This window comes from Dreissena polymorpha, chromosome 7, assembly GCF_020536995.1.
Source record: "Dreissena polymorpha isolate Duluth1 chromosome 7, UMN_Dpol_1.0, whole genome shotgun sequence".
Taxonomy (NCBI): Eukaryota; Metazoa; Mollusca; class Bivalvia; order Myida; family Dreissenidae; genus Dreissena; species Dreissena polymorpha.
Genome location: NC_068361.1, coordinates 59,577,090 through 59,593,836, shown reverse-complemented (window position 1 = coordinate 59,593,836; position 16,747 = coordinate 59,577,090). Strand labels below are relative to the sequence as shown.

Genomic DNA, 16,747 nt, shown 5'->3' with positions numbered 1-16,747 from the left:
TTTAGTATGTGAGCGCTTATTTAGAATGCAAATCAAGAGTCATACAAAAGAACGTGACTTAGTGCTTGCACGATTTGTCATAGATAGAATAAATACACATGACACTCGCACAAAGCCATGTGTCACAGAGACGTTGAATATCAGTATAAAAGGATTGCCTTATGTATCATAGAACAGTCTTAAAAAAGGTTCATCGGATTCAAGAACAAACGCCACCATGAAAACCATTGCCTGCTTGATTGCTGTCGCCATTGGTAAAATTTCTTTGAAATGATTTTGTTATAAAACATTGATTTTATTGTTAGTTAGTACTTTTACAATAGATTTCCGCCGTTTAAAATGTATGCAAAATGGTCTTCACGGCTGCTGAAAGTTACGTTTGTTTACAAAAGCTTGATGGTTTTTATCGGATTTTATCAATAATATCAACTTTTTTTTAAATTCAATGGAAGAACGTGTAAACCTACACACAGACATATGGCTTTTTCTAAGCATAGCTCATAGCAATTGCCCGCTGCCGATGATGAAGGGACAACAGGGAGCTTAATTTATCCACATCACTATACAAATCAATAAAAATCGAATGCGTGACACTACAAGCATTATCAAACAGTAGTGTATTCGGGGCAGTAAAATTTCACACGTTTTAATCTTTAACACAATTAGTACAAAACGGACATATTATTGTATGTACATTATTTACCTTTTTCTAATTTGATTTGAACAAAATACATTCTCAACTTTCAGAGTGCTTATGTCTGACTGCATTCATTTGTTGGCGTAGCATTCAGTTCTATATTTAAATTTCAGTTTCTAATAAAGGCTCAACTTTTTATTTATCTGAAAAACGTTTAGCGAAACCACAGTTCACAGAAAACTCCGTTCATCCATATATGCGTTCAAATCAGCGTTTTTAAGAGTGTCCTTATTTAAAGAAACTGTGCAATCTGTATATTCAGCACATTTTATATTACAGATTATAATATTTACTCTACACTGCCAAACTTTACAATTGCCATTGGGACCGTAAAGCCAGGTTTTTAGACATAGTAACTATCCACTGATCCATAGCTGGTCTTTTGCACTACGGGTCTGGTAACTACTTGAACCCAACGTGCATCAATGTCAATTAAATAACAAGTATATGGTAATTAATTTTGAACGCCAAATGTGTAGATATATCACGTGATAATTATGTTCAAAATTCAAAAAGCCGACAGCAAACAAGCCGTAATATAAAGATATATGAAGCGTATACGCCATAGTGTTATGCGATTATTTCACCTCAATCGTGTATACGGGTTGTGATCTAACATTTCAGCCAATTCACAATGCTTGCTACAGACCGACTGCCGTGACACCGCGGATCGAACCTGCAACAAGGGGTGGCACTGCGTCGACAACAGATGTCGCTGCTACTGAAGAACCGCAGGATGCTCGTTCATAGAATAATGTGATCTGCGGTAATTGATGACTTAAATAAAGTGCCGGGGATATAAGGTTTGAAAATGTGTTTGTTCTTCTTCCTTTCATTTCGGTAAATGTTTAGGCTGTAGTGTCAGTGTTAGATTTTTACACTCACATGCAACACATATTTACTGTCAACTGTTTAATAGATGAAGATGAACGATGTTAAAGCCACCATGTGTAAATCAAATATTTATGTCGTAGATTTAATACGATCATGCCGAGTAAAATTGATAATCACATTGGCCTACTTCAGATAACAAAACATACATAAATGTAGCAGGGTAAGAGACTGGTTATTTTGATACAAGTACGCAAATTAATCAATGCATCACGTGTTAATATTTTAAGAAAGACTTTTATAGTAGCATTAAGTTAAACCTTGGCAAATGCATCTCGTCCCACACCCAGACACCGCATGTCGTTATCTGTAACAGAAGATGTTTTAACGTTACGAAGTCCAGAGTTAAAACAATAAAGCACTTATACGCACACAAGTGTCATCAAGATTCAGCCAAAAATGTTGCTTCTTGATAGGTAGAATAGCTTTTCTAGGATTTGTTCTGGTGTTTCCAACAGAAACACTTGATAAATCCTATCAAATTGTAATGTAACACATTCTAGTGGATTAAGAACTTAATCTTAAACTTTCAATGCTTTCTTCAAGGATTTTTGTTCCCTTGCAAGCTCAGTGGATGTTCTTGGTGATTCTGCAATACAGGAACAATCAGTATACAATCATTATGGTGTATATATTGCACGTAATGTTAGATATGAAAAAGCAGATATAAAAGTCTCACCTGAAAATGTTTAAAATTGAAGTTATGCAAAAAGATAACTTTATCTGACAACATGGAGCGTGATGGAATTTGGTATTCAGCCTAAGTATAGGCCAATAATTTATCATTTGTCTTAAATTTTATTATAAGGCATGTCAATCGTAACATCATTTGGTCTGGTATGCATGTTAAAATTTATCCACGGACAGACGGAAAGACATACAAAATAAAAACAATCTCAATGACTGTATCCATATTGCATTATTTGTTCAACAAGGGATCTAGCTATCTTTATAATATTATATATATATTTTATTAAAAATCTATTTTGTCAAACTAAAAAGGCGAATTTAGCAGACATGCTCATAACAGTAGTGGCACTTAATTGAATTATGCAGTTAGTTGGATCCACATGCCGTTTTATCAGTATATAAAAATCGTTACACGTTAAAATATTGACGATCATTTATATCTACTATTGCATTGAGCAGTCAAAACGGAATTGATATTTCCACTCCGTGACGAAAATGTCCGTTCCGCGACAGAAAATATCGTCACGGAATTCATCGTCACGGTATTGAAAATTTACTCTTTGACTTCATGTTGGCTATGACTACAAAAACTTTCCATTTGCGGTAATTATCAAATTGAAAGAAAACCATATGAGACAGGTATACAATTTAAAAACATGTCGATATAGAAAACGGTTTGATTTCAGTGTGATATATGCAGTGGAAAAGTAGAAAAGGTACGGTTTAAATTTACCTTTTTTGTCGTTATCTCCAGCGGCTGACATCTCTAAGATGGCGGAAAAACAACATGCGCGGGAAAAATAATTAGTATTCGTACGCTGTAGCCAATTAATTGATAAAAACGAGTTATGTCACAGAGTGGAATGAAAATCTCTGCACAATGTCTAATTCATAAAAAAGCATGGTTTTATTGCAGATATATGTAATAAGTGTTGTTGAAATCTTGACTAGAATTAGGTTTGTGTTGAAAACTTAACTTTGAATGAGATTGGACAGTACACTGCTGCTTTATATATCTTGAAACCATTTACACCGGGGTTTGGGAAATTGGGTTTTTCTGGTACCCTAGTGTTAAAATCACTTAAACAACCTTAAAATACCTACATTTTAGTAATTAGATGATGCAAACATATGTTGGTGTCTTTGTATAAATACCTATCAATAAATTTTATTGAGTTCTACTTATGCCTTTTTGTTTCACATTTGGTGAAAGTCATGGGACACAAAAATAACGCTAGTTGTAGAATTACCCAAACATATTGTGATTTTGCCTAGTGATCGTCCACACTGACCAACAGAGGCTTGTTTCGAGGACCATAATTGGCTTTTAAGTTGAGGCCCATTTGGGGTAACTTAACTGGAACATATCAAGGTTTTATAAGGGCGAGAACATGTACATGGGCTGAATCACGCTATAATCCATATAAGCCCATATTAGCACATTAGACCAATATGGGGTTGCTTGCTGGGATATTGGTAGCTTTGTTCAATAGCGGCACATAATGTTTTTTCATTCAATATAATTGATAGTTTGAAACACTGGGCACACTTGAGATTTAACCCAGACAATACTGCTAAAATAAAAAAATATTTAAAAAATATACATATGTTTTCAAAGCTAGACAAAATATAAGTGCAAATTAACCGATGGTCGGGTAAGCCAGTTTGGGTATCCGTACATTCTATACATAGATGGTGACGTCACTACTTTATTGTCACCTCTATACTAAGACGCATCGCATTCCCCTGGTTTGGGGAATTATGCTTCCGCCAAAGTAGTTCTGCGTAGGAATGAAAATGTTAATAATGAATGAAAAATCGTTTTTTAATTGTGTGTTTAAAACGGAATGTTGTTTAAAGAAATGTTAGTTAATTATGTTGAAATGTGATATTGAATCTCTATTAAGACTGATTGCTATTATCAGAAGCACGATTACCTGACCTACTTTCGCTTTCACTTTTCACTCGTAAAAGAAGTGCTACACACAATTCCTTTCGCGTTAGTACACAGGTCAGTAAGACCGGTGTGTACACAACGGGTATCCGTATAAATATAGAACTGCTGTATAAAATTCTGTTAATTCACGATGCGGTATGTACTTCCATCGTCCTCGCGCCCCTCTTTCTGCCATTGTTTTATGTCACTCAACATCCATAAATAACTCAAATTTGTTACAAACCATCTATACGAAAAATGCCTCATTTTTTGCTTATAGTTTATACAGAAATGAAGATTTCATCTTCGTCTGACCTACATTTAAGACAAAAGGTAAGCATAGGCTTTTCATATCAGCATGAATGACGTGAAACTGTACATGACATTTCATCTTTCTGGTGTTTTTTTCTATTTAAACAAATGCCTTATACAACATTTATGTACATTGCAATTTTGACAAGAGCTGCGTCTGTGAAACTCATTGCCCCCTTCTGCGCTTTGAAATCCAATAACACTTATTTTAGAGAAAACAAGGCCGGAAAACGATTATAAAGAAACTATTATAAAGAAACTTTGTAAGTCAAAGGCACATAACTTCCCCAAAAATCAATGGAACGGACCGGAATTTCACATTTCATCTGTAGGTCATGTAGGTAGACTCACCAAAATCAGCTCAATATATGAAAGCGTTGCGTAAGAAACCTCTGAAAAACGATGATTAGTGAGAAAATTTCAATACCCACTTTTGTCTCAAATCCCCATGCCTTGTTCTTTATATTAATAGAATCTCATCCCTTTGAGTATATCTCTTTACCTAAAAATACTTCCCTTGTAATATATAGCTATTGTATCTGCCGAATAAAAATAAAAATCCCCTTTAAAGCTTTTTTTGCTTCCCAGAGCACACATTTAGATCAGTCTTAGGCCTTATCTTCGCCAAAAATCAAATAAATGGAACGAATTTTACACCTAAGATGAAGGCCATGTAGGTAGAGTCACATAACAAAAATCAGCTCAATATCTTAAAGCATTGCCAATAAAATCTACGTTTAACGGAATGCCACACGGAAAGACAGACGGACGATATGAAACTGCTAAATGCCTCCCTTACCGGGGGACTTACAAATCAGCTCAATATCTAAAACTCCCGAAAACGGATAATGTAAAGAAAATTCCAAGGTCCATAACTTTGCCAAAATTCAATGGACCGTAACGAATTTCACTCTTCGTCTGTAGATCATGTAGGTAGACTCACATACCAACAATGAACCTCCCGAAAAAAGTTTTTTAGAGATCATTCTAAGTCCAAGACCCATAACTTCGTAAAAATTCAATGGAACGAAACGAATTTTACACTACGTCTGTAGGTCATGTAGGTTGACTCACATACCAACAAATCAGCTCATATCTGAAAGCGTTGCGTAAAAACTCAGGAAAACGGTTTTTATATTGAACATTTCTAAGATCAAGGCCCATAACTTCGCGAAAGATCAATGGACCGTAACGAATTACACACTTCATGTGAAGGTCATGTAGGTAGACTCACATACCAAATATCAGCTGAATATCTTTAAGCCGTGCATAAAAACCACCAGCAAACGGTTATTATAGAGAACATTTCTATGCCCAAGGCCCGTTCCTTCGCCACAAATCAATGGACCTGAGCCGATTTCACATTTCATCTGTAGTTCATGTAGGTAGACTCACATACCAAAATTCAGCTTAATATCTTAAAGCGTTGCGTAACCTTTGGTAAACTGAACGCCGGACGGACAGACAGATGTAAAGATCTAAAGGTGCAAATTCTGTAGTGATAATAATTAAGCTTAATGTTAAAAAACTGAATACCAAGTAACAACGAATTCATAAAGTCAAAAGCTAGAAAACAGTGGTTTTTATAACATGACAAGTTTTGCTTAATGTAAACCAAGTTGTGAAAAGTATTGCACAGATTGCAGTTGTGTACATTACCTTTGGACTTGTCAATATTTTAAGCAGTTATCTGAAGCAGAGAGACGGGAAAGGGCATAACAAATATAATGGTGTTTGGTTGCCTTTCTGACTGCAATACCGCCTCGCATTGCAGAAGAGGGATATTTTTTTCAAAGATTGTTTTAAGACGATACATTATGGAATGCTGCACACGCCAGAAAAAAAATAATTCGAAAATCGAATGAAACTGCGAACAATAATAGTTCCATGTCGAACCGTTTGAGTTGATGACTCAGCTACGGTGGCCCCACCCTTCCGAGATGCCCATGGTTCAGGGGCGAAACATTGACGACGGGGGGACCCCATGCTGATGATGAACGTCGATCAGCAATACACAACCACCATAGAACCTGAGATTCATTGGTGGGTGTGATATTGTATTCAACTAGCCGAAACAGGGTTCGCACAGACTCGAAAATACTTTACCTTGAAAAGAGCTTTAAGTGTTTGAAAACTGGAATACTTCAAAATGTATATTTCCTAAGTTACAATTGAAACTGCTTATTAAGTGTTTGCCTTTTACCAATACTGGGCCCGTATTCACCAACGTTTTAAGTATAAATTTTAGCCTACGACTTAAGAAAAGAATCGAAATATCGTTTAATCCATAATTGGTATCATAAAACAATCACATTCAATATAAAGAGTACTACACTTACATCACTTTTTATTCATTTAACATGATTTGATATCTCTAAAACATTGATTTTTAAATTTGGGAAATATACGTCTGAGCCTATAGTTAAGACTAATAAGAAGTTTGTGAATACGGGCCATGGACATATGTCACGGGGAACTTAGATCAATGTTTTAGAATGAAAAACGATTAAAACCTGGGGATACTTTTAAAAAGTGTTTAAGTATACTAGAAAGGCCAAGCAAAGTACATGTATTAACTATAGCATAATTATAATAGCATACTTATAGCGAATTTGTTTTTAAAATTGTATCAAATATTATCATTAAATCCATATAGCCATTTCACGAGACACGTCTTTTGAAATCAATTTCATTAATATTTTATAACCACAATTGTGCAATAGGTTCACATGTGTATAAGCGGTAGCTTAATCTATAGCGTGTCCTATCGCATGATTGTGGATTAGTTATCTGGTCTTAGTATGGATTGTATCTATTTGGATTTTATTTGCATTAACCTTTAAACACTTTGCACATGGGCCATTTTAAATATAGCAATCGTTTAATGGCTCAATCTTATCGCAAAGCATAGTTAAATGTAGGGCAACAAACGTGAAAATCAATTGCATGAGCTACCCGAGAGTGATAATATAATAACCGTAGACACGTTTGATTTTGTAATGGTGATTTATGTCGTTAAAATTATATACATTTACTGTTACGATAATAAACATATAGCAAGGTTTGCCTTACTTCATTCAGTGTTAACATTTGCCCAGTCATATTCTGATGGGTTCCTGTATCAGGACATGATCATACATTAGGTATATTTTACTTACAAGCCGATGCTTATCACTATATTGAGAATAGATTGTTTAAGATATTTTGGAGATATCTATTTAAATAACTGGTAGAACAAACATAATTGTGTTTCTTTCTTCACTTTACGGATGAACCCCAATGAAAACTTAAGATTTTTTACATAATGTTCCAATCTTAAAATACAAGATACATCTGTATTTTTGTTGCTCGATGGCACAGTTCTACCGTGTTTAGAGTTTTTCTCTTTTTTCAGTGTGACAAATGTTAAAAGGACTATCGCATGTTGTGTGATTTCGTGATGATTCCGCATATTGTTTTTCAAAAGCTTCAAGCTACTACACTCCAAGAATGCCTGAGTGCATCCGACGCACGGAGGCGAAGACCTCACCACAAACGTTCACGTGTGTACATTAATATCACTTGTTTATTCAATGCGCTCCAATGTTTGTTCGTGTATTGTATATGCCTGTAAAATTTAATACCTGAGATATTCCCGGTGTAAAAAGCGTTATCTCGTTCGATTATCGTTCGCCGTTCTTCGTGTCATTAAACCACACGAGGTATTGACCTACAGAAATTCGTTAATACATGTTGAATTTTATCTGAATTTAACTTCCCATATCGACTTTTCGTTAACGATAAGTGTCTGATGTGAGTTAACGCATTTTCTATTTGTAGAAATCTATTCAACTATTTCATTAATACATGTAACTCCGAAAGTGGCGAATGGTCATATTCATAAACCAATATTTGCGCGAGTTTTATTTTCGAAATTAACTTTGTGATTATTCTGGAATACACTGGATAAACGGGTAACGGGTAGAACTATGTAAGTGTTTTTGATCAACCTTGCGAAAAAAAGTGTTTATACAACAAACTATTTAACTGATAATTAGGCTGTATATTGAGGGTTGTGTCTTATAAGTTATATTGTCCATGGTTGCTTATGAAAGTATTGGGTTAGAATTATATTTTTAAATTATGTTCAGTTTTAAAATAATATTGTTGTTTGTGCCGTATAAGTGTTGTTTGTGCCGTATAAGTGTTGTTTGTGCCGTATAGTTCGAAAATTAGAATCTGTCACTTGACAAAATTCAAGCAGTTTAGAACACCGTCATAAGATAAATTAAATAATAAAATTGTAAAATTAACAAATATTGAATTATTGTGTGTATTATTCGAAATTGCACAGAATACATAAATTCAAATAATTTATTTAAAAACGGAAACTTAGCAAGCTAACGTTTCTAATTGCAGTGTTTACATTGCAAAGCATATGCGAAAACACCCATGTTTTCACGCATATCTGAGAGTTTTCACGGTCTAGTAGATCACACGCTACATCGGTTTTCAGTTTAAAGTAGGTCAAGTTTACCCTATACTGGTATTTTGATTATTTATAACACACAACACATAATTGTGTGTGCTTTTTATGGTTTATAAGTATATTTAATAATATATTACGAGTCATTAAGTTGTGTCCATGTTTTTAATATTTGAATAACGCCATGAATATAGGCGTATCCAATTTCCATTCAGAAACAATTTATATAAACAGCACTTCCGCATAGTGACAAAACTTAGCAACCAATTAGGGGACGGACCGTTGAGAAAAAATGTAGCCTTTTTTCCTGTATATTCGACAACTTAAAGAGTAATTGACTTTTTACTCTCGCGAGCACAACGGATTCATGCTGAGCTTTTTGATCACCTTTCGTCAATCGTGCGTCGTAAACATTAACCTTGTGAACACTCTATAGTGGAGGCTACATGTTTTGCCAAGTCTTCAAGAATTTCGGTCAGAACATTTGTCCGAATCATATTTCGTCCAAGTTTGAAACTGGGTTGTGAAGGGTGAAAAACAATGTCACAAGGTCAAATTAATGAAAAAGCTTGTGAAACCTCTAGGAGTCCTGTTTTGCCAATCTTTATTTCAATGTGGATTTTTAAACATGTTCCGGTCCGTTTAAAACACGGCCGAGAGGAGTGGGGCAGTTTTTCTTACATTGTTCCAGTGAAATCGTGTAAACACTCTAGAATCACGTTTAGTTAAGTCTAGATGAAACTCGCAATAGTTAAACTTGTTAACACTGAAGAAGTCACATGCTGTGTCCACTCTTCATGAAACTTGCGCAGGACTTCTTTTAATGACTTCAAGGCTGATTTATCAAATGGACCAGGTCCGTTTAAAGTCTTGGCCACCAGAAGGCTGCAAATATTTCCTTATAATATATAACTATAATAAAACCTAATGAAAATTCTAGAAGTAACTTTGTTTACGATGTTCACGAGCCTGAGTAAGGTCATCTGTTCTAAGGATCTATCAAACGAGTTCGACCCGCTGACAAAAATTGGCCGCTATGGGGCTGAGAATTAGGGCAGTTTCCTTTATATAAATTCCATTGTGACACAGTGTGGACACTCTAGATGTAAATATTTTGACAAATACATCCTGCTCATAAAATGTGTTCTGATGATATCACAGCAGAGTTTAAAAATGGTTCCAGTCAGCTGAAATACGGGGTGGGCAGTTTTTCGTATATTTTTCCAACTTTGTGAATACTGTAGAAGGCATATGTATTTACCCATTCAGCATTAAACTTTAAAGAAACATTTGTTCTAGATATATCTAAACAGTTTTAACAAACGTCCTTGAAGGAAAGGCAAGGTAAGAAGCCACATTAATTATACAAATAAATCTTGTTATTCTGAATGAAAATAATTTCAACTCAAGTTAGAAGTAAAATCACATTTGGTATTACTTTTTATCACATGCCATACCCTGTTTCCCATGCAATATAACCTTTATGAATATTTTTATCTTACACATGTGTAATATACTTTTTAAGCGTTTTCATTGGCTTATTTTTGTTCGATTGGATCAATCGCATTTTGTTATCTTGCTGAAATGACGTTCCAACGTCAAATGACGTCACGAAATGTAAACAACATTCGGGACTTATCATAATGTTATTCTGAATGAAAATAATTTCAACTCAAGTTAGAAGTAAAATCACATTTGGTATTACTTTTTATCACATGCCATACCCTGTTTCCCATGTAATATAACCTTTATGAATATTTTTATCGTACACATGTGTAATATACTTTTTAAGCGTTTTCATTGGCTTATTTTCGTTCGATTGGATCAATCGCATTTTGTTATTTTGCTGAAATGACGTTCCAACGTCAAATGACGTCACGAAATGTAAACAACATTCGGGACTTATCATAATGTTTGCGTAAATATTTATTTAATTTGCTCATTTAAAAGCATGTGATAAAAAGATCTGACACTCGTTTACATTTAATACCATATTTTATTAAACTCGTCCAGGAAATTCGCTAGTAAGCTCGCCAAGGCTCGCTTATTTACAAAAATCCTGAACTCGTTTAATAAAATATGGTATGATATGACAACTCGTGCCAGATCCTATTTATTACAAAATAAAGGCACAATAATTTACATATCAGACTATGAACTTAGTAAAAGGCAAGTCCCATTCTACTCCGTCACGCCAGTCAAACGATGGTCTTTGATCTAGATTGTATTAGCCTTTCGCTTAGATGACATTGTAAATAGTTTGTACAATGTGTATCTGTATTAACCAGTACACACCACTTATGTTCCTTGATTGTATTGCAGTTGAATCGTGTATGTGGCTATTGTGTCGTTTTCTTCTTCTACAAGGTCGTCTGCCGACAGCGCATCCTTGATTTTTCGTGGTAAGTCATATACTATGTCATTTATTGAGTTCCTGACTCTTTTTCTCTTGTTAAAAAAAGGACGATTTGAGTAAGAAGTCAATCTTGCCTTCTATCACACGTGTGCAAGACTTTGAAAATAAATACTTTTAAAATTCTTGTTATACATTGATGAACACCAACATACTGTTCATTTATAGTGACTTGTTAATTATTGTTGAATAATTAAACATGTGCAGCAAATTGTGATCAGTTTTAACAATGTTGTTTGCAAACAAAGTATAAAATTAATGCGTTTTCAATATAAAAAAACACATGTATTTGATGTAATTTCCAAAATATGGGAATGGTCGAATCTATTGAAATTGAAGAAACTATAAATAAAGGATAAACGACATAGATTATTACAGGGAGCAAAATCTATCCAGTAATTATGATTAATTTTAGTTCGAAGGTTTATACATGAACACAGCGGGAATGACGGATACACTTGTAAAATAGTACGTCTGCTCCTGTGAGCTTTCACTTACAACTATGGTAAGATTTAAATGTTATTACAAATGATGTTTGATGCATGAACTGCATGGCTTAAAGTTATTATAATGTTAAATAAATATGGATAGAGCAGGAGCCATTCGTCAGGTTTCATATGCTCGTACACTGGTCTAATAAATTATTCTTTTTTGTGGCACAGTTATAAAAATATCTCGTTCTGTTCATATTTCCTTTTTCATGACTGTCAAACAACAGTCAGTAATTATTGTCATCATTTATTTTCCTTCAAGTGTTTCCGTGTTAATTATTGTTTGTTTACTTGTATTCTTTTAAATAAATCCAGTGTTGTCGTCGAGAGTTTTTAACGAAACATCTATTTTATCAATAATACATAACGTATTACCAAGATAATGAAAACAGTTTTATATGATTTGCAGAGTGGACCAGAGGATACTGAATTATCTAAGCGTCTTTCGGCAGCTCTTGAAAATGTTGGGGTCACATGGAACACCGTGACGGCAAGGCGGGAATCATTTCTGATGAGAGAAAAGAGCGACGAAATACTTAATCGGCTCGCAGGAGCAAAGGACATGTGTTTTATCTTTGGTAGCCAGTCTGAGGGAACGACAACACCAGGTCTTCAGTCTGACACTGACATATTTCACTGCTGCAGACATACACACGTCATCAGAAGTTGGGATTCATGGGAGCATGGAAAGGTCACCCTGCTGATGCTGAAAGACGACACACTACCTCCACAACAGTATATGCTCCAAATCACTAAACCGGGTAAACCAGAATTGGAAACCATATTATATGATGGCAGTTGGATTTTTTACAATGGAAAATTCATTCGACAAAAACCCAATGATGACCGATGGGTTCGATATAATGGAAAACTATTTCTTTCATCTGATTCACTTCTGCGAGACATAGAGAAAGACACTTTACAAGACAATGCAGCAGTATTTAAAGCCGGTCCTTCAGTCAGCTTTGATAAAAACCTAGATGTTGTTAAAGCGATGGCTGTATACGATACCTTGCCTGAAATACAGAAATGGATAGGCAGATCTAGACCTGGCCATTGGCCAACACCAGAACTATTGGAGATGGTTCGTGATTTGCCCTGCTTTCTAGTACCATCTGGACACCCTTTAAGCAAAACAAGAAGTATAGAATGGCGATTTTCACCAAATCTGATTGAAAGACATCTGATGTTTAGTTTCAACATAACGCAAATAAAATGTTTTGTTGTATTGAAAATGATCAAGAAGACAATACTGTATGATGTAGTGCCTGACGGGATCACCACTTTCCATTGTAAAACAACAATGATGTATGCCATCGAGAGAACTCCCAAAAACCTGTGGACGGACGACAATTTAATTTACCTTATACGTGTATGCCTACAAACATTGAAAAGATGGCTCCGTGTACGATTCTGCCCGCATTATATTGTTAAAGGTTCCAACTTATTTGATGGGAAACTTACGGTAAACCAATGTCTGCGGCTGTGCGATTGTCTAAACACTTTGGGGGGAAATGTCCAAAAAGAATTGCTACACATGAAGCTTGACAATATTGGAGAAATGATGTCTGCAAGGGATATTGATCATGGCAAACGCTTTAATCAACAACTTAATATGGCGATTCAGAGAAAGCTGGATCAAAACAGACTGCTTCCTTGCAATTTTAACGTGCACGAAGCCGTTCGCCGTTTGCTGGCAGGCGCATGTAATGTTCGACCACTGATAACGGCACAAAAAGTTGCGTTGGACTTTTTAAAACATAAAGATAATCTGGTAAGTGAGGTAGCAAAACACTGGGTACGCGTGTTATTTTTGTATATGGCATCTATTATAGCTTCGTCTTGTTTGGAACCTAACGTGCAGCTTCCTCAAATAATACTTGAAGGCTACACACCGTCACTAAGATCAGACGCTGCATCCAGCCGACTTAAACTTGCCTCCATGTTGCTTAGTGCTGGATACCTTCCCGCCGCGGCGTATGTTCTTCAGGATATAGAACGTCGATGTTATCCATTCGTAAGAAACATTTGTTGTTGTGGCAATGTGCTAGACAGGGACGATTCTCTGGAAGAATTTGCAAAAGAACTATCGACTGGCTCAGACTATAGATTACGAGAAGACAACATTGCCTATTGCGTCAGATTCACTAGACGGGAGGTGAACTGTGTACCTCCTATATTACTGTTCGAAATGCACAGAGCGGTGTCTAAAGATGAAATCAAAATGAGAAGTAAACAGCACATGGATTCAATGGACGATGCGTCTGTGGATGCCTGCGTGTTTCTCCACTACCTTCAATACTTAACCTACGGGGGACTTAGTGACTCGGAACAGGCACTACGTGCTTTTAATGCATTAAAGGAATATTTGCATAACAACGAGGATTTCCTGTATCACGCGGCCACTGCTGCGACGTTGTGGGCACACATCATGGAGATGCAGAGCCAACATTTCATGAAGTGTGCGTTTAAGCAGTATTCAGCGTCTGTTGCCTCCACGCCGCACAATAACGCGGCTAACTGGCATGTCAGACGGCTGTTGAAAGGGAAAATCCCCTAAATTAACGACTTTTTACAAATATGTCAGGTATAAACAGAAATATTGTGTATGTAATGTGCGATGATTTGCAGCTGATTAATGACGGAAACATACTTTTAATTTAACTGTATAGCAAAAAATTTTCACACACAACAACACCGGAGGTAAAATTTAGTATGTTATAATCCGTTAGGCTTTTATTTACGGCAAATGACTAAGTGATGCATTCAAACTGCAGGAAGAGAGATACTCTTACACAACGTGACGTATATAACAATTTAAGTTGTGGACTCAGCCTTGGGAAACGAACATCAGAAAATGTTATTAAAATGTTTTTCTCACATGCTGGATATCGACATGTTTCCTGTGTGTCGTCAGTTTTTGAATACTAACACTATGTTTTCATAATCACAAATCTGGATATGTAAATGAGATATGTGTGCTAACAATCAATGAGTATATGCATGTGAGTGTGATTTAATAATTCACTAAATGCAATACAAATGTATAAATACGTGACTTATACAGTTAATATCTAGACCCGTATTCACCAACCGATTATTATCCCCCGCAAGAGGCGGAGGGATATAGAACTGGCGTTATCCGTCCGTCCGTCTGTCACAAAACTGTGTATGGCTATAGCTCATAAACTGTATAAGCAAGATGGAGAAGTGCAATGCACATGAACCATAACCCTACACTTTCTTTTATAAGAGTTATTGCCCTTTATTTTGTGTATGATATAATTTTTCAGGGCATTATCTCAGATACCATACAAGACTTCAACATGAAACTTCATGGGTGTATTGGTATCACTGAGAAGGAGTGCCATGCATTAGGACCATAACCCTACACTTTCTTAAATTAAAGTAATTAAACTTTGGGTTATTTGTATTGTGTTACTTTTCAGGGCTATATCTAAGATATGCTACAAGACTTCAATATGAAACCGCATGGGTGTATAGATAGCCACGAGGAGAATTTTAATTAATTAAAACAATTACCATACACGTAAATATTATTTTAGTTTATACCATAAGTCAAGGAATTTGCACCCAATTCTTAGACAAACTTTATATGGCGTTGGATATCAATTGAACGAATTTGCTTGTTACACTTGAGTCTAAAAATACAGAATATTCTTAAAACTGTAATGTTCTATAACTACTTGAATGTTTAGTCGTGCATGGCAGTTAACGTTACATTATTATTCATTTAGAACCATACTAAAATGACATAAGCACCATTTATATCAAGTAAATACTCAAACTCTGGAGTAATATCATTGTGTCTAAGTCAGTTCTTTATATTTAAGTATAAGAATCGGTTGGTGAATACGAGCCCTGCTTTTTACCTCCTGAAACATATACTAGTATTTAACAAAGCAATATAATGTTTATACAAATTAATAGAAAACGTTTTCCATAAATAAAAAATCGACTTTTTGGCAAACTTATAAAAAAAACTTTGTTGACGCTTGTCAATTTTATGAACACAACTATGTATTATAAAATAGACAGGTTAAATTTAAAACAAGTGTCAAGGCTATATGTAAAGCACATTTTAACGTGCAAAACTTATGGTATTACCACTTAATGATATCGACTAAAATTACTTTACATGTTTTAAACAAGACATTGTGCCTTTTAGACTTGCATATTATACATTAACAATAGTTTTATTAAAGTTACATGCAGCGGAAAAAGCAGTCGACCTGTTAGAGTGTATACTTAATATGTATTGTCACCAAAAATGAAATGATCCCATGAAAATATTTTTACATCAACATACGTTTCTAATTTGAAATAAAAGAAAAATGCATCTGACGAAGGCAATCGGACGGACCCATGAAACCACTATGAAAACTTGGGTGGATGCCCAGTTTGAACTTCGAAATCATGCTAGAAATCAAGTAGCCCCTATGATTTATATATATATATATATATATATATATATATATATATATATATATATATATATATATATATATATATATATATATATATATATATATATATATATATATAAATCATATATATATATATATTGCAAAATAAGACGAGATCGTTCGAAACTAAACTGGTCAATTACACTACTGACAAAAGCATTATTAACGATCTTGACATAAGACAAATACTACAAATGCTGCCTTTATAAGGCAGGGAAAGACATACCGTAAAACAAAGTAAACAATAACTTTTAAGTTTTTATCACCTTGGGGTAACGAACATCAGGAAATGTTATTAAAAATGTGTTTCACAAGTGCTTGTAATTGACATGTTTCGATGTATATTTCGGTGTTGTTTTGAAAAC

The 16,747-nt window shown here is 34.9% G+C and overlaps 1 protein-coding gene and 1 long non-coding RNA gene across 5 annotated transcripts; both read left to right on the top strand.

Moving 5' to 3' along the window:
• On the top strand, positions 1-1,509 carry LOC127840067 (uncharacterized). Its single transcript, XR_008030381.1, has 2 exons — positions 1-254; positions 1,322-1,509. It is a non-coding gene; the product is annotated as an uncharacterized LOC127840067 (long non-coding RNA).
• Positions 1,510-8,009: 6,500 nt separating this feature from the next.
• Positions 8,010-16,348, top strand: LOC127838078 (uncharacterized). Of its 4 annotated transcripts, XM_052365643.1 has the most exons (5): positions 8,010-8,496; positions 8,925-9,027; positions 11,314-11,393; positions 11,820-11,909; positions 12,305-16,348. In XM_052365643.1, exons 4-5 carry the CDS (start codon positions 11,907-11,909, stop codon positions 14,453-14,455), a joined length of 2,154 nt encoding a protein of 717 aa, XP_052221603.1. In that variant the 5' UTR covers positions 8,010-8,496; positions 8,925-9,027; positions 11,314-11,393; positions 11,820-11,906; the 3' UTR covers positions 14,456-16,348. The 4 variants fall into 4 exon arrangements, with proteins under 4 accessions (XP_052221603.1, XP_052221604.1, XP_052221602.1 ...); XM_052365644.1 differs by lacking the exon at positions 8,925-9,027 and having other exon boundaries at positions 8,010-8,318; XM_052365642.1 differs by lacking the exon at positions 8,925-9,027.
• Positions 16,349-16,747: the final 399 nt, after the last annotated feature.